The sequence below is a fragment of the Perissodus microlepis genome, chromosome 2, assembly GCF_051167445.1.
Source record: "Perissodus microlepis isolate ML-2025 ecotype Zambia chromosome 2, ASM5116744v1, whole genome shotgun sequence".
NCBI classification, from domain to species: Eukaryota; Metazoa; Chordata; class Actinopteri; order Cichliformes; family Cichlidae; genus Perissodus; species Perissodus microlepis.
Genome location: NC_140462.1, coordinates 11,607,644 through 11,629,117, shown reverse-complemented (window position 1 = coordinate 11,629,117; position 21,474 = coordinate 11,607,644). Strand labels below are relative to the sequence as shown.

The window sequence follows — 21,474 nt, the reverse complement described above, 5'->3', positions numbered from 1 at the left end:
GTTGGACTTCATCAAGGAGAACAGAGTGACTTCGGAAGCATGAAAACTTCATCCAGCTAACCAAAGCGATGTTTCTTAATATTTATATCTCAGTTACATATTGCAGATAGGAAAATTTGAACAAGACATGCTTTAAAAAAATACATTGTGGCAAGAGTTTCAGGGACAACATTGCAGCAAAACATTTATAGGAACGCAAGGATAAACATGGTTGTGCAAAGGTTTGGTATTAAGGCCTTACCTCTTCAGTAGCACCTCTTCTATCGGGAAGCACAAGTGTATTTGCATGGCTGCCTGGTACTATAGTAGATCCTATACTCATTCTGGGTCCAACTAACATGTACCGCTTCTCTCCTGATCTGTACTGGATGCTGTGACACAGTGTCCCATCATAATTAGTCTCTGGCAAATATTTAGAAGTATAGTCTGTGGATTTGGAGCACTGCATCGCAATCAGCACGATGATGCTGACGAGAAAAAGCACAGAAACTGCACCCAAAGTTATCATGAGGTAAAATATCACATTACTGTCCTCATCATCTTTTGCTGCACTTTTAACATCAGAAGCTGCAAAAGCCTCTTTGGGCTCCACAAGTTTGACAATCACAGTAGCTGTTGCTGAGAGAGAAACGTTGCCGTTGTCTTTGACCAGTATTACCAGTTTATGCTCAGCCTCGTCTGTCTCTGTGAATGAGCGAAGTGTTCTGATCTGTCCTGTGTAGCGGTCCAAAGCAAAGAGACTGTGGTCAGTAACTTCCTGGAGTGAAAAGAGCAACCAGCCGTTATATCCTATATCAGCGTCATAGGCTCTGACTTTAGTCACCAAGTGTCCTGCGTTGACGTTTCGGGGAATCTCCTCCACACCTTGAGCAGAACCGTTGGAGCTGAGTGGATACAGGATGACTGGAGCGTTGTCGTTCTGATCCAGGATGAAGACGTTGACTGTGACATTGTTGCTTAGTGACGGAGTTCCAGAATCTGAGGCAACAACTTGGAACTGGAAAGTTTTCAGCGTTTCAAAGTCAAAACTTTTCAGTGCAGTGATTTGTCCATTATCCGAATTAATATTTAAAAATACTGCGTTTTTCTGTTGACCGCTTTGCTCTCTAATTATACGATAAGTTAAAGCCGCGTTTTCATTCAAATCTTTATCTGAGGCAGAAACTGAAAATATCGGCTTTCCACGCTCGTTATTTTCTACCAGGTAAAGTTCAACTGGATTCTGCGCAAACTGTGGCGCATTATCATTCACGTCTGACACATCAATACTCAAAGTTCTGGATGTGGACAGAGGAGGCACGCCACAGTCTGTAGCTGTTATTGTGACGTCGTAATGGGAAACTGATTCTCGGTCTAATTTATGTTTAATAACTAAGGAGTACATGTTATCTTGAAATGACGGCTTTAAATCGAATGGGACATTGTCTGAAAGACTACATATTACTTTACCGTTTAAACCCGCGTCTTGGTCTGTAATACTGATCAAAGCCACCACAGTCCCGGGTTTGGAGTCTTCTGATACAATCTTTGACAAAGATGTCACCTCTATCTCAGGTTTATTATCATTTACGTCCAGCACCTTGATAATCACCCTGCAGTCGGTACTCATCGGAGGTTGTCCTTTGTCAGTGGCGTGGACATCCAACTTGTATACCTCCATATTCTCAAAGTCAATTCCGCCTTTCACTCGAATTTCACCAGTGTCCTTATCTAGGCTAAATGTATCATACAATTTGGGGTCAAGTTCGCTTCCAAAAAAATACTCAATTTCTCCGTTTACACCCTCATCCAGATCATTCGCCTTTATCACAATTACACTTCTGTGCCTTTCTACATTTTCTGGTATCTTTACTGAATTAACCTCTTCGCTAAAAAAAGGGTGGTTATCATTTGAATCGAGGACTATGACTGTGACATTAAGAGTCCCTGATCTCGGTGGATTTCCGCCATCAATTGATGTCAGTATCAATTTATGCTCATTCTCCTTTTCCCGATCCAGAGGCTTCTGTAAAACTAAGAATGGTATCTTGTCCTCTCCCCTGTCTCGAATTTGCAAACTAAAGTGATCATTATCGTTTAATTTGTACATGCGTACAGTATTACTAACAACATCTGCATCGTGTGCAGCTGGCAACTGAAATCGTTTACCTGAGAGAGTCGACTCGTAAATTTCTAATACTTTTTCATCATCAGGAAAGGTGGGCGAATTATCATTTATATCTATGATTTCCACTCCTACATAATGTATTTCCATAGGGTTATCAGCTACCATTTTTAGGTTTATCAAACATTGGGAAATGTTTTCACAGAGCTCCTCTCGGTCGATTTTTCCATGAACCTGCAAGAGACCATTGTTCAGATTTACTTCAAACTGAGCATCTTCAGCTCCGGAGACAATACGAAACCGTTGTTCATCCAGTAAACTGATATCCAGTCCCAGATCCTTTGCCATATTCCCAACAACACTTCCTACCTTTACTTCTTCTGGAATTGAATATTTTATCTGAGCTGAAACCCGCTCCACACAGCTGAGCATCAGAGAAAAGCTTATAGCAAACCACCAGCACTGCGTTCCTCGTCTTTGTCCTACTGCCTCCATCTTTCGATTAGACAACAAACAGCGCATCCACTCACAGGTCTTTACATCCAAGATAATGGTCTAAAATTAAATTATCAAAACATCCAGTCAGAAATATACCCCATATTCCGAAGATTCCCACTTAAAAATTTTGGCTACACTTGTGTCTGTTTAAGATCCCGTCTCCTCTCTGTCCACCAGAACAAAACCTCTGTGGAAGGGGCAGGGCCAGTGCTATAACACAAAAACTGGATGCTGATATGACACTGACACCACGTGGACTCAATTTTTTTAAATTATGACTTTTCTCATTATTTGAAGGTTTTTGTTTGATTTGTGTTGTCATCGTTGTTGATGTTTGTTGTTTTGGGGGGGTTTTGTACGATAAGATAGTTGGGCTTCGTACGCGGCCCTCTGCAATGGGCTTACTGCACCTGAGTCGTCTACTTAACCCAGCAAGCAAAACTATTGACATCATTGACAACACAGGCCCATGTACCGTTTTTAAAACATACCATTACAACATCTACAATATATATATATCATGTTACTTTTCTGCACTACACAACATCAATACGGAAATAAAGAACACTGATTAGACTTATTTTCTTTGCATAGTAAAAATGGGTCACATGTTTTATCTCCATAGAGTGTCGTGGTTGCCAGGAGGGAATTTTATTTTCATTCCCAAAACAGTTTTATTGAAAACATGGTCTTACCTCTTCAGTAGCACCTCTTCTGTCGGGAAGCACAAGTGTATTTGCATGGCTGCCAGGTACTATAGTAGATCCTATACTCATTCTGGGTCCAACTAGCATGTACCGCTTCTCTCCTGATCTGTACTGGATGCTGTGACACAGTGTCCCATCATAATTAGTCTCTGGCAGATATTTAGAAGTATAGTCTGTGGATCTGGAGCACTGCATTGCAATCAGCACAATAATGCTGACGAGAAAAAGCACAGAAACTGCGCCCAAAGTTATCATGAGGTAAAAAATCACATTACTGTCCTCATCATCTTTTGCTGCGCTTTTAACATCAGAAGCTGCAAAAGCCTCTTTGGGCTCCACAAGTTTGACTATCACAGTAGCTGTTGCTGAGAGAGAAACGTTGCCGTTGTCTTTGACCAGTATTACCAGTTTATGCTCAGCCTCGTCTGTCTCTGTGAATGAGCGAAGTGTTCTGATCTGTCCTGTATAGCGGTCCAAAGCAAAGAGACTGTGGTCAGTCACTTCCTGAAGGGAAAAGAGCAACCAGCCGTTATATCCTATATCAGCGTCATAGGCTCTGACTTTAGTCACCAAGTGTCCTGCGTTGACGTTTCGGGGAATCTCCTCCACACCTTGAGCAGAACCGTTGGCGCTGAGTGGATACAGGATGACTGGAGCGTTGTCGTTCTGATCCAGGATGAAGACGCTGACTGTGACGTTGCTGCTTAGTGACGGAGTTCCAGAATCTGAGGCAACAACTTGGAATTGGAAAGTTTTCAGCGTTTCAAAGTCAAAACTTTTCAGCGCAGTGATTTGTCCATTATCCGAATGTACATTCAGGAAAGATGTAATAGCATCCTGTAGACCATCACCTCTCACGATGTGATATGTAATTGCTGCATTTTCATTCAAATCATCATCAACTGCGCTCACAGAAAATATTGGTGCGCCCGGGGTGTTGTTTTCTATCAAATACAACTCAAATGGATTCTGACTAAAAACTGGTGTGTTGTCATTTACATCTGACACCTGAACACTCAGTGTTTTCACTGTTGAAAGCTGAGGTTCACCGCAATCAGTAGCTGTTATTGTGATATCATAGCGGGAAACAGTTTCTCTGTCTAAACGGCCCTTTGTAACGAGCGAGTACATGTTTTCCTCAAGTGATGGCCTCAGATCAAATGGAACATCCTGCGATACTTTACAAATAACCTTCCCATTAACGCCTGAATCGTTGTCCACAACGCTGATGAGGGCGATGACAGTGCCGGGCTTTGAATCCTCTGGGATTAAACTGGACAGTGACGTTACTTCAATGTCTGGTTTATTGTCGTTCACGTCCTTTATTTTAATTACAACTCTACTTTCGGCTGTCCAGGGAGGCTGACCTTTATCTGAAGCCTGCAAATCTAGCCTATACAGCTCTGTTTCCTCAAAGTCTACGTTTCCCTTTACACGAATCTCACCGGTGATGCTGTCCAATTCAAAGGTGTCGTGCACTTTTTTCTTTTGTATTTTACCAAAGGTGTATTCAATGTTGCCATTGGAACCTTCATCCAAATCTGTAGCATTTAATTTTACAACAAATGTTCCTATTGGTGCATTTTCATCCAGTGACACAGTATATACATCTTTGCTGAACACAGGTCGGTTATCATTCGTGTCTAGCACGGTGATGGTTAAATTAAGGCTTCCTGATTTCGCTGGACTCCCCCCATCTACGGCTGTTAACAGTAAACGATGCTCAGCCTTTTTCTCTCTATCCAAAGACTTTTTTAGTACTAAAAAGGGCATCTTGTCCTCTTCACTGTCTCTGACTTCAATATCGAATAAATCCGAGTGACTCAGTGTGTATTTTCGAACTGAATGTGCACCAAAATCAGGGTCTCGAGCGGCATGAATTTGGAAACGAGTACCTGGAGGCGTATTCTCCGCTATTTTCAGTCGCTGTTCGCTTTCTGGAAAAGTCGGTGAATTATCATTAATATCGGTTATTTCAACTCCAACATAATGTATTTCCAGTGGGCTTTCAACAACAATTTTCAGGTTTATCAAACAAACCTTGCTTCCATCACAGAGCTCTTCACGATCCATCTTTTTCCCAACATACAACACTCCATTGTTCTGATTTAACTGAAACAATTCGTGATTTGGACCCGAAACAATGCGAAATTTCCTGCCAGTTAAACTGCTGATCTCTAGTCCTAAATCCTTTGCAACATTTCCAACAGGAGATCCCACCTGAACTTCTTCTGGAACGGAGTATCTTAACTGGGCCAAAATCCTCTCCGCAAAGCACAGCAACACAATCCCGGCGACCCACCAGCAATTCGCACGGTGTCTTTGTCCTCCTTCCTTCATCCCGAGGTAAATATATATGGGCTTACTCGGATGCAAAACCAGTGATCCCATCGCTTATGGAGTCAGTCTTATTAGAATATGTTCACGAATCTCTAAAAGGTGAAATTCCATTGACGAAAATTCACCGCTTTTCGTTTTATTTGATATCTAGCCTCCTTTGCACACTCCCTGTGTACACCTCCACCAGATAAGAACCACAGATGGGCAGGGCCTGTATAGAATGAAGCGCAACCATTCCCTATGCCATACTGACACCAAGTGGTCACTACAGTATGATACGAAACCAAAACAGTTCACCTGTTCCCTTTTCCCGCAATTTTACTTTTGACTTTTCGAAGTCTAACGCTTTCGAGGAAACTGAAGCCTGCCTGCTACAGCTTGTCGCCGTCATATCTGGTATTCTGTCAGAAACTCAAAACTGTGAGTAAAATGTCTTTTATTAGAAAGTAAATAGGATCAATAATAATGCCTTCAGTTGAAAATACTTAAAGGGAACGCAGTCCCGCCAACTACAGACTTTCTGATAGTGTATAATCAAGTCAGGGCAGACAGGAAAGATATACTGTATGTTCCACAGAGGCGGAGCGTAAGAATGCTGAGAGAAATGGACATCTAAACGTTATTTGAAAGACCGGTGAAGTGATTGTTGTCTTAAATGGTTAATTCCCCAGAATTAAACAATTTCAGCACATTGGACAGCGCAGTTACGCTGACACAGTCAAAAGAGGAAATGTCTATAAGGATAACTGCATTTATCGTTTTTGTTTTTCTATTTTTAATAACACTGTCTTCACTTACTTAAACTGATTAATGTTTGTCAGCAGCAAGCAAGACAAGCAGTGGGACTTTCTTGAAGAGAACAGATTGGCTTCGGAAGCATATAAATTTTTTACAGCTAACTTTAACCGATGTTCCATAATACATATATGTCAGTTACATAATTGGAACATTTGAACAAAAGTGAAACACATGCTTTAAAAGACCACATTGTGACAAGAGTTTCAGAGACAGCATTACAGCAAAAAATTTAGAGGAACGCAAGGATAAACGTGGTTGTGCATAAGATTGGTATTAAGGTCTTACCTCTTCAGTAGCACCTCTTCTGTCGGGAAGCACAAGTGTATTTGCATGGCTTCCTGGTACTATAGTAGATCCTATACTCATTCTGGGTCCAACTAGCATGTACCGCTTCTCTCCTGATCTGTACTGGATGCTGTGACACAGTGTCCCATCATAATTAGTCTCTGGCAGATATTTAGAAGTATAGTCTGTGGATTTGGAGCACTGCATTGCAATCAGCACAATAATGCTGACGAGAAAAAGTACAGAAACTGCGCCCAAAGTTATCATGAGGTAAAAGATCACATTACTCTCCTCATCATCTTTTGCTGCACTTTTAACATCAGAAGCTGCAAAAGCCTCTTTGGGCTCCACAAGTTTGACAATCACAGTAGCTGTTGCTGAGAGAGAAACGTTGCCGTTGTCTTTGACCAGTATTACCAGTTTATGCTCAGCCTCGTCTGTCTCTGTGAATGAGCGAAGTGTTCTGATCTGTCCTGTATAGCGGTCCAAAGCAAAGAGACTGTGGTCAGTAACTTCCTGGAGGGAAAAGAGCAACCAGCCGTTATATCCTATATCAGCGTCATAGGCTCTGACTTTAGTCACCAAGTGTCCTGCGTTGACGTTTCGGGGAATCTCCTCCACACCTTGAGCAGAGCCGTTGGAGGTGAGTGGATACAGGATGATTGGAGCGTTGTCGTTCTGATCCAGGATGAAGACGTTGACTGTGACATTGTTGCTTAGTGACGGAGTTCCAGAATCTGAGGCAACAACTTGGAACTGGAAAGTTTTCAGCGTTTCAAAGTCAAAACTTTTTAGTGCTGAAATCGTTCCGTTTGCTTCGTTTATATTTAAAAACGTGGTTATAGTGAGCCCCGGGCTCATACGGACAAGTGAATATGTCACTGCCGCGTTTTCACCTCCATCCGCGTCAGTAGCACTGACTGAGAAAATGGACATTCCTGCCTTGTTATTTTCAAGTACATAAAAGGTATACGGGCTTTCAGTGAAAAGAGGCCTGTTATCGTTAACATCTTGCACCTCTACCTGTATTACCTTCGTTGATGACAGAGTTGGGTTTCCTAAATCCTTAGCTGTTACTGTAATGGTATACATATGCGTTGTTTCCTTATCCAGGTAATCTTTGGTAACCAAAGAGTATGACTGACCGTCAGGGGAGGGCTTCAAATCAAAAGGTAAATGAAGGGGCACGCTGCAAACCACCTGTCCGTTCACACCTGAGTCAAGATCCGTCACACCCATCAATGCCACCACGGTTCCAGGGGGCGCATCTTCTGGAATGCGACTCGAAAAAGATGTGATTTCTATTTCTGGTGGGTTATCATTCACATCTTCCACTCTAATAATTACGCTGCAGAGTGTGGACAGAGCCACAGCACCTTTGTCCGTAGCCAGTACTTTAATCTCGTAAACTTGGGTTTCCTCGTAGTCCAGGCGTCCTTTCACAGCTAGTTTTCCAGTTTTACTATCCAAATCAAACGTATCGGACGAGAGTCCTCTAAGTTTACTCTTTAAAGAATATTCAATCTCACCGTTCAGCCCTTCGTCTGAGTCAGACGCATTTACCGTCAGCAGAAATGTTCCAGCGGGTGCGTTTTCCTTTATTGTTACTGTGTGCTTTTGTTTTTCACAGACTGGTGGATTGTCATTTACATCTGATACAATTACCGTGACATTAATCGTTCCAGATTTTGATGGTTTTCCTCCATCTGTAGCTGTTAATAGTAACCAATGCTGAGCTGTATGTTCTCTATCCAAAGGTCTTTGTAATACTAGGAACGGAACTTTCCCGTCATCCCCAAATTCCTCTGTTTCCAAACGAAAATACTGGTAAGGATTTAGCTTATATGAATGTAATGAATTCAAACCCACATCTAAATCGTGTGCTCCTTCCAGCTGAAATCGAGACCCCACTAAGGCAGACTCCAGCACCTCCAGTGTGTAATTTTCTTCAGGAAATTTCGGCGAATTGTCATTTACATCGAGGATTTCAACTACGACCTGGTGCATTTCGAGTGGATTTTCTACAACTGCTTTTAAATTCGTGACACATGGGGCAGTTTTTGCACACAGCTCCTCTCTGTCTAATCTCTGGTTCACTAACAAAATTCCATCCCTTGGATTTACCTCGAACAGATCTCGCTTTGTTCCTTGCACAACACGAAGATTCCTATCAGCCAGTCTCCCAAGATCCAGTCCGAGGTCTTTGGCTACATTTCCAACCGCTGTTCCTGGTTTTAATTCTTCCTGAATGGAGTACCTTATTTGAGCAGAGATTCCTTCTAATTTGGTCAGAATCAGCAGCGCCAGACAAAAGGAAAACCACACATCCTTCCATCGTGCTTTCACGTCCGTGACCTCCATTGTTTGACAAAAGCTTTTTAATTGGCGGTGGAAAAAATCCTTAAACTAGCCTATTTAGGAATTTTTAATTCCCTCGAATGAAAAATAAAGTATAAATGTCTGCGAAAGCCATAATTTTAGCAGCAGGGCGTCTGTTAGGTCGTTCTGTCAAACCGTCTCTTTGGTTGTTACTGAGTATACATATAGAAGAAAAGATGGCCATTCACACGCCATCAGTGTGGTGATATGTAGTGTGATAGCACCACCCGCTGTCACTGTGACGATGCTGCACTGACTATATAACCTATCCCTTTCAGTTTAGCCCGAATATTGTTGCTCAAACATTAGCCCACATCAGCATTTTACACAATACTAAATAGAAATTATGAGCCGACACTTTGAATATTTCCTTTTTATTTTTAAAGTGTACAAGCACATTCTGAAGTACAAACTCGAGAGAGTCGAGAGAGGAAGTCTCCCCGCCCCAGTTCTTAAGAGTTGAAAGTTTTACTCCCAGTAAGTCCTGAATATAACCTTGACAGATTTCACCCTCTTGCGTTTCAGCTGACCATCATGGAATAACCAATAGATTTTCTTGTTATCCCTACATTTAACTGCTCTCAATAAATAGTAAATTGAACTATTTAATCTGAGCTTTTCTTCTCATTTTAGATTCTTCTTCCTTCTAGATTTCTGGCAAACTACATCTTTTTTGGGAGGAAATCTCCATGCAAACAATAGGAAAACATTCTACAAGGACTGATATGTAATACAAAGTTTTAACTACTTTAGTATGTTATTGTTAAACCTGAACACATTCTCTCTGCTTACACTGCATGCGGCCTTCCAGCACACACCCACAGTATTTAGCCTATTTCAGATGTGAGCAGTGACATCGCATGGAATCAACCTGCAAGTACAGCTAGGAGTCCATTCACGTGGAACACATTGTTCTTATCTGAAAATAACAGCAGGCTTGCCTCTCTACCGCAGTGCATATAGAAATGCGTGGGGAATTGTAAGAGAAAGAAGAACACAACAATACACCTTGCAACAATTAGAAAAGCAAGTGACCATATAGCCTCAGATACTCGCACCCCTCCCACTTGCTACCCACGTATTGGTTTTGGATTTACGCTAAATATATACGTGCGCGTGCACGAGTGTTGCAGCATTCTGCATCACTTCCTCCCTTCTCAACCTCGATCACCCCCTCCTTGCTGCAGCAGTGATGCAGAGTGTTACAAAGCACATATTTTCTCTGTTTTATTATAAACCCCTGCTAAACGAAGGTTGCAGTTATATTTTCACAGCCAAGCCTGGACGCTGTGCATGCTTAAGTTGAGGGAGTGGTGCAGTCGTGCGGATATTACATTACAGGCACCTTCACAACTCCAGTGAGCAGAGCAGGTCGCCATGGCAACGCAGCTCTTTTAGGTGGGTCTCTGTCCGTGGTGCTGACAGCAAGCAGGCGCCCTCGCGAGAAGGAGAGGGGGAGGGGTGCGGAAGCTGTGAATTCTGCGGACAATATACACTGCATCCATGTACTTAAATAGTATATATATATATATATATATATATATATATATATATATGAAGAGAGAGAGAGAGAGAGCAACTGAGACACCAGACATAAATAAAAAAACACTGATGTGTGGTGTGCATGTGTTAACCTACTAGTGCCAGCTGGTTGTTGTTCCAGCGCTTTTGTTACACACTGGTGCATTGCTGTGTCATGCATCACTGTGCTAGTCTGTTAGTAGAGCAGAGCAGCGGACAACAGAAACCATATGAATGAAGAAAGAGGCGGAGAAATGTTTCTTTTCTCATCCTGTTTCCTACTTCAATTGGCTCCAACACAGTTTAATCATAACTAGAGTCAATTTAGAAGCCTTTGTTCTTGTTTTGCATATATAGACGCAGACATATATGGAGGTTTTGCTTGGTTATGCTAGAATGTGATTCTGAAATTAAAGTGTGAATAGAAGATGCTAAAATAACTAGTGCTGTTGGCCTGAATACTATTATTACCTCCTCATGACCTCATCTCTCAGGGGAGATGAGGTCATGTCTGCACACAAAGAGTCTCAAAGAGAGACAGCCTTATGCTTTCAGCCAGCCACTGAATAAAATACAAATACACTCATTATCTTTAAAGCAGTGTTCATGATAAACAAAACATTTTGCATTGTAACAAAATGTTTTATATGCCCTTAATTTATTACACAGCTCGTGGCATTTATCACGATTCATAAGGCTTTGTTTAAAGATTCATATACTGAAGACTCATGATGTGATTGCTCTTTTATTACGATTGTTTGTTTGGCCATATAATAACACATCGTGCATATATAGGCTCATAGAAGGCAGCGCAGTACAGACACATAGCTGGAGCCATTCCCTTTGCCATCATGACAGAGGAACCCTCATAGATTTCCTGAAATACTTACCTGTCAAAATGTCCCTCTTGCTTTCACTTCATATGTTACATTCTTCAAATATCTAAAGTTTTTGTTTGTTTGTTTGTTTTTATATAGATTAAATCAAGAAAAGCTGGTTAGTTTAGTACAAAAATCGAAAAGCAAAACAAAAAGCGGAAGCGGGTGGATGGATGTTTTAAATACATATGACAATATAATTTGATAATTTTAATTTTAATCCATACTTACATTCTAGTGGTGGAAACTTCAGATCTTGAAGGAGAGCAGCTCTAGAAGGGAGATTTTTGTGGAAATGTATGTATATGGTTTACTTTAGGAGGTTTTTTTTTTCAGTTTTTGTTTGTCTTGTTGGTACTCGTATTCATGATATTTTTCTTCACACCATCAATATTAGGGATAAGAAAAACAAACAAATAAAAAAAAGTCTTAGCAGCCTACAGAAACAGCACTGTGTGCAAACCTTACCATGCTTTTATAGTTTTTGTGGAAACTGAACTGCAAGAAAATGAGACAGTGAAAGAATGACTGCAAAACTTATCTGTAGAATATCCTCCCACATTGTCTTGTGAAAAGATGGGGTTTTGTTACTAAACCTGTCTTAATACGCCACTGATTTTTTTTTTTTTAAGAAGTGAAAAAGCAACAAATATATAATTAATTTAATAGAATGGTAAAATAAAATTTGAAAGAGCAAATATCTTAATAAGGTAAATAAATCTGAAATTAACACAGTCAATTCAATAAGTATTAATACATTAATACAAGCAGGTTCTACTGTAGAGAAACTTGACTGAGTTGGTTGACAAGTTTACAAAGATGGGACAGGAACTTGAACTTTGGCATTTTAATGCATTTTATTACAACAGACAAGTGTGTCTCTCTCTCTCGATACTATCCATTTAGATGGTTAGACAAGTATTGCTTAAAATGTATTACATTTGAAACAATTCTTAAATAATCCAGCTATCCAAAATGAGTACTAAATGCCTTTTAGTTTATTCTGTTTCGTATTTAATGAATCTTACAGACCAAACCACAGATCACACATTACACAAATTACATATATTGCACCATAAAAGTACCACTGTACAAAGGCCCTTACTGCATATGTTTTTAAGATATTTGAGCTTCTTAAAAGTAATGCTTTATGAGCTGTGCTAAACATACTAGTTGGGGTCATAAATCTTATGGCACAGGAGTTCCACTTTTTTCACATTAAAAGTTGCAAAAGCACTGGTACTGAAAATGAAAGGCATATTCATAGATACATACAAATGAGATACTGTATATATGAATTATATCTGTATCCTAGATAAGGTGCTGCATATGCATATCCATATACATACAGTTAGTCAGTGATAAACATTAGAACAGCTTTCATTGAGTGAAATCAACCATAACAACATTGTTTCTGAAGTGTAAGGATTAAACAAACATGTTTGGTTCTTCGGTTTTAAACACTGCAGAAGACATCAAAATGAAGGAACAGCCAGAACTTGGATCTAGACATTGACAGGTGACTGTACATGTTCATGTTTGTGGTGCATATACTGTACAGAGTGCTAAAGGCTCACTGTATTCACTTGTGTTGCATTTAAAATCCAAGCCTCATTCTAGAGGAGCACATAAAATAAATAATAAGCGACATTGCACATTTTAATTTAGGCTTTGATTAAATCATTTTCTCAGTCCAAAGCAATGTCATTGTGCTGTTTTATAGATTTTTTTGACATCTTCTAAACCTCTTAGGACATCATGATTAAAAGGTGTTATACTGATTTACTGCCATTATTGTCCCATTAAAATTGTTCCATATTGTTTGGAAAAATCAAGTGAAACAGTGAGACTTAACTGCAAAAATGTTGCTTAATATACTAATATAATAAAATAACAAAAGCTGTCAAAAGTACTTGAATTCTTCCATGCAAAAACAACTTAAAGGCATAATGGCTAAAGGCCTTGATCTTTTCTGTTCTGTACACTTATTGATCTTATCTCTCAGCACTCTAAGTCATACAGTATCTTCAGGCCTAGTTCACATATAAAGCACAAAGTCAAGTACAAAACATAAAAGTACTCAAAGTTACCACATTTACAAAATACTGATTTTCTCTTATTTCATACATTAAAACTGTAGGTTGGTGTTTTCTGATGTTTAGTTAATTGTGCTATTTCACGCCTTAGTTACCCTATTTATCATACAACAAAGCTGTAGTAGACCAAAACAAAGCAGAGCAGTTAAAAATATGATATCTTATGTGTTTCATTTTTTGAAGAGAGAGAGAGAGAGCGAGAAAGCGAGAGAGAGAGAGTGTGTATTTTCAAGGCATTTCAACATTTCCATGTCCACTTTTTTACTCTTTGTTGTGGCTTCTTTTAATATCCACTGACACAGTTTTTCAGATAGTCCATTTCATTGCATCTCCTCTTGAAATTTTCTTTTTAACATATGACAGTTGAAGTGTGGTTGAAACCATGCTGTCTTATCATGCATACTGAATGGACAGGGGTGCATTGTTGACTGTCTTTTCATGGGTTCAAAGATAAAGCGCTGGGCCATGTTTTTACAGACTCAGCAGGACAGACCTGGAGGGGGTGTATGGTTAGAGGGTTCTTCTTTCCTCTGTGAAGCCATTCTTGTCAGTGTTAATCCTGTACGCTGCAGGTGGATGGGGGTCTTATGTGGAACTGCTGCTGCTGGTTGTGGATGCCTGCCAACGAGATGAAAATTAGACAAATTTCAAAAAAAGAACAAGAGCACTTGGGACTGGGCAAACTGACACATCTCATGCAGCCGACGTCTGTCGCTTATACGGGGCTTCAAGCAGAGGACAGACTGGGTTGAGGGATTGGGCGGATCCTTGAACATGTAGTGGGGAGGTGGCAGATCTATGAATACCATGCTGCAAAATTATGTGAAGGAGAGTGGTTGCTAGGTAACTGGGTGACCGGTTTCTCTTTGCGCGTCTCCTGCACAAAGATTTAGGTCACAATTCAGTCTACAACAGACATTGTGTCATTCATGTTCAAACGTGTCATTCTGTGAAGTCAGAAACATTTAGTAGAATCACCGGTTTAACAGCACAGCCCAATTCCACTTACAAACATTCAAAAACAGGAAATAGTCCTAATATATAAGTGATGGATCATTAGGGGATGAACAGACATGCACACACACCATTCTTTTGAGAACATAGTGATTCAATTAAGGGCATTTTTTCTTGGCATATATTTCAGTTTTTCTCAGTTGCTTAGGCTCAGTTCCTGAATTAGAGTTAATGCTGTCAAAACAATATACAGAATCATTCACAGCACTGTGTTGCTCATCCACAGCATAAGGAAAATTTTTCATTATTCTTTAAATTTGTAAATCTTTCGGCAGGTCTAGACAATTTGAATGCTCATGGGTTGCATTTGTCTTTGTCATCAATATAAATTATTCTTTTTCTCCATGGAATAGTTTTTAATCTTAAACTCTATTATAGGTATATGTTACAAGTATGAAACCTTAAACTTAAAATTAAAAAAAAAAAAAAAAAAAAAAAAACGGAGCTGAGCTGTCAGAAAAATATGTGAAGTATGAAAACCTGGGGCCAGTTTTGTTTTTTTCCCCCCATTTAGTATAGTTTATATTGTGACAATTGCAGGAAAAACATAGTTTACCCTCACACTACATGGAAATGTAAGTGGTTCATTACAAACACAGAATTTTCACTTTGATACAAAGTGAAAAGAATTGGAGGAAAAGACTAGAAGTGAGGAAATTCGAAATAACAATCCACTGTCTTCGGTCAAAATATCCCTGGTTCACACTTTTCATGCTGATATCAGAGGTATTTTTGCTAGCACGTGAAGTTAATTTTCACATAGGTTTTGAGTGAGTTACAGCCTCTTCACTGTAGGGTTTGTTTGTTTTTTGTTTGTTTGTTTGCTGCATGCATGTGCTGCTCTTGGTAATTAATCTTCAATGCAGAGAGTGTTAAAAAAGGTTTTGAGAAATCTACCAAAGCAACTGAGAAAAACCTGTAACAGCAAAGGCCAGAACCTAAGCCAGCAAATGACAACAGTGTTGACTGAAGTGAAGCGTTTTTTTGTTTGTTTGTTTTGTTTTGCTTCGGTTTCTTTTGTTTTGTTTAGTTTCTCAACATGATTGTCACTTTGTTCACCAAAAGCAATGACTATGACAGGAATACTAATTTAATACTACTTAATTTGGATGACTGTATTCGCTGAAATGTAAGCAAGACTGTAAGCCATTATGATTATTTTTGTTTAATCTTTTTTCTTGTCTGAGGTCAATAAAGGTCATGATAGTAATGTTTTATGCACCAAAATAATAAAAGTATTAAGGGAGAAAACATAGTACTCAAATATATTAGCATGCTGTTAATCACTGTGCTGGTTAGACTGTATAAGAAGCTTTCATTAGGCCTAATGGATGAGACTGTAAGCATTAAAGCTGACACAAAAGTGGCAAAATGCATGTAATGTTAAGTAAGTCAAGTGATCTTTAGCCAGTTAAAAAAAACATCTCCTCCTCAAAGAAAATGAAATACAAGACACTGAATAATACTAACATCCACCGAAAACAAAACAAACACAAAAACAATTGAAACAATAGCTCTGTAATAATTAATAGAAAAGTTATCCAGGGCGGGGGAGTGAGACTTCTGCATACCTCCAACTGCAGAGCGGACTTCCTTCATTTAGGGTACTTTAGAGTGGGGAGAAAAAAAAAGCAATTCAGTGGTCAGGTCAGTACAAACACAGAAGGATTCTTTGTGTATGTGTGTATGAATCCAGTGATCACAGAGTTGGCACTATAAACTGAATGTTATGACTTATAAATAGCACAGAATAAGCGTGGTTAGTGTGAACCTTAGAAGGGAATACTGTTACAATGTGTGCTACAGAAGTAGGTCAAAACACAGTTTTACATTTAGAGTACCATACTTACCAAGAAAGAAAGACAGACAGATATGACATAGAATAATGGCAAAATTGTATCATATTTAGGTTGTTTATTCTAACCAATAAATTAAGAGATTTCTGTTTCTTCTCTCAAAACCTGTTCATCTCAACTACTGGAGATGAACTGCCTGCCCTAAGGTCATAGTTTCCTGCAAACATAGTGCAGACTTAAGTTTGAAGTTGTTCTGCTGACCAGCAATCTCATATTCTGTATCTTCTTCATGTTGAAAGGTCATGTCATCAACAGCAAAAAACAAAGAAACAAAACAAAATAGTAAGGACAATATAACTCTTCCAAAACCTGCAAACAAAGTCACACTCTTATCTGATCTCAAAATGCATTTCTCCTGTTTGTTTTAAAATAAATCTTATTTGACTCGTGTACCTTTGCTCATGTGCCTGTGACCAGTTAACATAAAACGAAACACATTGACACCAGAGCAAAAACGTATTTGGGTTTCACACATGTGAAACATTATTGTTGGCATTTTTTAATCTGTAGTCATTTTCTAAAGGTTGTAATGTCTCTCATGCAAAGAGAAAAACATTTCCATTGCAGATATTGCAAGTATGTACCAGCGATTAAAGGTTTACATTTTTTTTCCACTTTGGAGTTTGTTAAACAAGAAATTGTAATAAGTAGTAGGTATCCTTTTTTAAAAAGAGTTTGTTGAAAATGCAAAAACATTAAGGACCTATACCTGTAGAGTAGAAGCTGCTGAGTCACTAGTGTCTGTCAGTCCTGTCCCTCTTGGTATGCTGGACACAATGTACCTGGAGCCCTTTGGCAGAGGCTGTCTAACCACCAACTTTCCTTTCCTGGTCTCTGCTAGAAACAGACTGTACCAGTAGGCATCATTGGAGACCAGAGTGGAGTCTGCGATGGTGGAGTTCCTCTCACTGATCACACTGTTCCTGGACTGAGGAGCTGCTTTGCTGGGCTTGGGTTTCTGACACTTGATCACGATGGTGACCAATATGGTGATGAGCAGCAGAAACGACACCGAGCCCAGACCGATGACCAAATACAGGTTGATGTCTGAGAAGATGTCATATTCCAGAGGCTCCTCAGTCATGTCAGAGTAGGCTTTAACAGCAGTCTCCATTGTGGTCAGCTTGATGGTGACTGTAGCAGAGAGAGCAGGCTCTCCATTGTCCTTGGCAACAACAACAAGCCTCTGGTGGCGTGGATCTCTGTAACTGAACATCCTCATAGTCCGGATCTCTCCATTGTATTGATCCAGACTAAACAAGGTGGCGTCAGTCACTTGTAGAAACTGGTAGGTGATCCGAGAGTTGTGCACAGAGTCTGTATCTAAGGCTATCACCTTTGCAATCAGGGATCCTTTATCAGTGGATCTGGGGATCTTTTCCTCCACCACAGAGCCGTGTGCACGCCACGGAGAAACAATAACTGGAGCATTGTCATTCTGGTCCACAATAATGATGTGGACGGTCACATTACTGCTGAGAGGAGGAGAGCCAGAGTCTCTGGCCTCGATGTGGAACAGAAACTCCTTCTCAATCTCATAATCAAAGGTTTTGAGTGCGTAAAGATTACCGTTCTCTGGATTGATGGAGAACAGCATAGACATGGAGGTGTTGGCTATCTCCTTCTCTATTATGAAATAAACTAGATACTGGTTTTCATGGAGGTCGGGGTCAAAGGCAGTGAGTGAGCTGAGCAAGGCCCCAGGTGCGTTATTCTCCATGACACGTATAGTATAAAATGACTGGGGGAACTGTGGGACATTGTCATTAACATCCAGCAGCTCTAAAGTCATAGTTTCATTGTCAGATAAAGGAGGAGAGCCTCTGTCTGTCACAGTGAAAGTGATGTCATATTCCGGCACCTTCTCACGGTCTAATGGCTCCGACACTACTAATTCATAATAGTTATCAGAGGACTCCCTCAGTTTGAAAGGCATATTATCTGGAATATGAAGATCAACTATTCCATTATCACCTGAATCTTTATCACTGACACTAACTACAGCTATCACTGTGTCTGTGGGTGTGTCTTCTTTTATTGGGCTTTGAAATGATTTAATGGAAATTTCTGGGTGATTATCATTCATATCTGTCACCTGTATTGTAAGTTTACACTGTCCAGATACTGAGTTAGGTCCCTTATCACTGGCTATAATTTCCATTTCATAAAGTTTTAAATCTTCATAATTTATCATCTCTTTGACTCTGATCTCACCATTTTCTGGATTGAGGTTAAACATCTTTTGGGTCCTTTCTGATGTATACAAACTGTATGAATAAACAATCTCAGAATTGGATCCTTCATCTAAATCAGTGGCATTAAGTTTAATTACTAGACTGCCAATTGGAGAGTTTTCCATCACATCTACGACATATTTTGCTTTTTCAAAAGAAGGGGCGTTGTCGTTGACATCAAGCACGCGAACAATGATGCTGGCTGTACCTGTGCGGGTGGGAACTCCACCGTCCACAGCAGTGAGTATTAGATTATGAACAGCCTGCTTCTCCCTGTCTAAAGGTTTTTTTAAAATCAAGTCTGCAAACTTTGTCCCGTCTCTCCCGGTCTGAATTTCAACTGAGAAATGTTCACTTGAGCTCAGATGGTAATTTTTCACAGAATTTGTTCCAACATCTGGGTCTGCAGCATTATTCAGTGAGAATCTCTCCCCCACTGGACTCGATTCAGAAATGTCCAAATGCATAGTCCCTCTTCGAAAATGTGGAGCGTTGTCATTAATGTCCGTTATTTCCACCTCAATATTAAACATCCGCACTGGATTCTCGATAGTAGCGTCTAATTTAAGAACGCAGTATGATGTTGTCTTCAATGGACACAAAAACTCTCTGTCAATCCTTTCTAAAATGAACAGCTCCCCCGTTACCTTGTTAATGTCGAGGTATTTTTTGTTAGCTACTACATCCACGCGCATTTTTCTTTCATTCAGCGTCTTCACATCTAACCTCAGGTCGGTTGCTAAATTTGCAACAACAGAACCTTCCTCCATTTCTTCAGGAATAGAATAATGGGTGATTGAAAACGCAGTATTCACGATAGCAGAAAGAAAGAAAATCAGGGAAACGTACCCTGTCCCGCATGACTGTTTGAGATGGTGCATCATCGTGAAGCTTCCGTAACTCTGAAACACCTTGAAATGTGCGGAAACGCAGGTAAATCGTCCTCTTGTTGACTAAACACACGAAACGGACATCATCAGAGAAAATGTTTCTTCCTCACGAGTGACGTACATTTTAAATGGGACCACCTATTCTCCTTCCTCCAATAAATTTACGTGAAATCGATGACCTCACTAATGGGTGTGTTTTTCTGCAAAACAGCGACGGAAACAATTGCGCAACTTTTTCAATAAAAAAACCCCCCATAAAAATAAAATACAGTTGTTTTCATTAAATAACAACTGAATCAGGGCGTCTCAATTCCCGTTTAAAAAGTTGCTGATGCGAACTGGGACGTGAATTAGTGAATGCACACGAAGTACTTCCCAGTTTTCGGCATCTTTCCATTTCTTCATGCACTTTTTTTCTTTATTACGCAATTATCATGAGGAAAACAGCGAGTTTGTAACACAGTATCCCGTTTGCCTGGCGGAGTGCGAGGTTTCCTGTGCTGATGCATGAAACAGTACTGGACAAGTAATGACATCAAATGTATCACTGCGCATTGCGAATGGCAGTTACTCTGTTATGATGTGCTACCGATTTTCCCGTCCTTTCTGTCTGTTTTCATTGCCTAAGGAATGATATAAAGGCCGGTTTAATTGCAAGACACATCTATTTTTGAAACGGCGCTAAAATTATATTACATGTTTTGTGCCATAAAACTTTATTGCGATTTAATAAACTGTATGCATCACCCGGGTCTTTGTCACACTCACCTAAAGACTGTTTGCTCTCGCTATTGTCAAGGTACAAAATGCCTGCCTGCTACTTTACACATAAAATTTAGGCAAGCTACTCGATATAGTGTGCACTCAAAGAGACAATGGAAAGAGTTAAGATAATAATAATAATAATAATAATAATAACAACCATAAGAATAATTTCAGCCAAGTACAGAAAAGTAAGTGCCAGTTAGTGATCAGACCAGTCAACAAAACTAAACAAACACACCAAGCATGTCTGTATTTTTGTAGTTTATGTACAGTTTCAGTGCGTGTATATATGAAGGTTTTCGTTCTTAAATGTTTGTGCATGCTCGATTATTAACATATTTATTTGAACGCTTGAACTGACTATGTAATATTTTTTTATCTTTGGGAAGGGGGGGACATGTTACTGTCTGTGGTTTTATGCACTCTATTTGCAGTGTTTCTACTGAGTTTTGGACCTTGCCTCTATTGGCACAGCCTACTTAAAAACTCAGTTCTCACATAGGCTCATTTGTAAGTCTCTGTGGTTCTGCATTTATACTGTGTAGAAGTTTCCTCCCAAAAATCATAGTGGACGGGTTTCACCATTAGGTGTGTTGCTATATGGTCAGAATATTTCAAGTATTTAAACAAAATGTAAATATCATATTTATGACACATTTAATTTCCTCAAAACATGTCTAATTTTTCTTTTTAGACAACTTTTGTATACTGTTACTCTCTCATCTTTCTTTGTTACATGTTTTGGGTGTAATTCTTTAAAAAAAAGAACTGTACGCACAAAATGTACAGTTGAACAATAAGCTATTTTTCATTCTTCCTGACAAATATTCCTTTAGTAGATATCTAGTCAGATTAACAAAGTTATTCCTTTGACCACACTAATGATGATGGAGAGAAACTCTGATTTGCTTATTGACCAAATACCAAATATAGCAATTAAAAAACAAATAGAGGTCGGTAGATTTAAGTAAACTGACTGGACTGGGATGGATTCAAATTCCAAAGCTGAATTAATGATTCAGTCCAACACTGATCACTTGTAAGTGGAGGGGTGGACATTAACAGAGTACAAAAGTATAAATAAATGCTGAATGTAAACATTTCCCATA

At 39.5% G+C, this 21,474-nt stretch overlaps 2 protein-coding genes across 15 annotated transcripts in view; both read right to left on the bottom strand.

Annotated features, from left to right (window-relative positions):
- The window catches only part of LOC146392371 (protocadherin alpha-C2-like), a 217,762-nt gene extending 208,515 nt beyond the window's left edge, over positions 1-9,247 (bottom strand). Inside the window, exon 1 of one of the 3 annotated variants that reach the window (XM_084946360.1) lies at positions 6,733-9,247. In XM_084946360.1, coding sequence (XP_084802486.1) covers positions 6,733-9,093 — 2,361 coding nt within the window. In that variant the 5' untranslated portion in view covers positions 9,094-9,247. Of the gene's footprint in view, positions 1-241; positions 2,615-3,297; positions 5,830-6,732 lie in introns of those variants that run through there. The other 2 variants (XM_084946212.1, XM_084946232.1) reach the window with 2 other exon arrangements.
- A 3,095-nt stretch (positions 9,248-12,342) lies between these two features.
- Positions 12,343-21,474, bottom strand: part of LOC146392367 (protocadherin alpha-C2-like) — a 38,478-nt gene continuing 29,346 nt past the window's right edge. For 5 of the 12 annotated variants that reach the window (XM_084946106.1, XM_084946051.1, XM_084946096.1 and 2 more), the window contains exons 2-3: positions 16,192-16,227; positions 12,343-14,224 (exon numbers count right to left, since the gene is read on the bottom strand). In XM_084946106.1, the coding sequence (XP_084802232.1) occupies positions 16,216-16,227 (12 nt within the window). In that variant the 3' untranslated portion in view covers positions 12,343-14,224; positions 16,192-16,215. The other 7 variants (XM_084946033.1, XM_084946024.1, XM_084946068.1 and 4 more) reach the window with 3 other exon arrangements.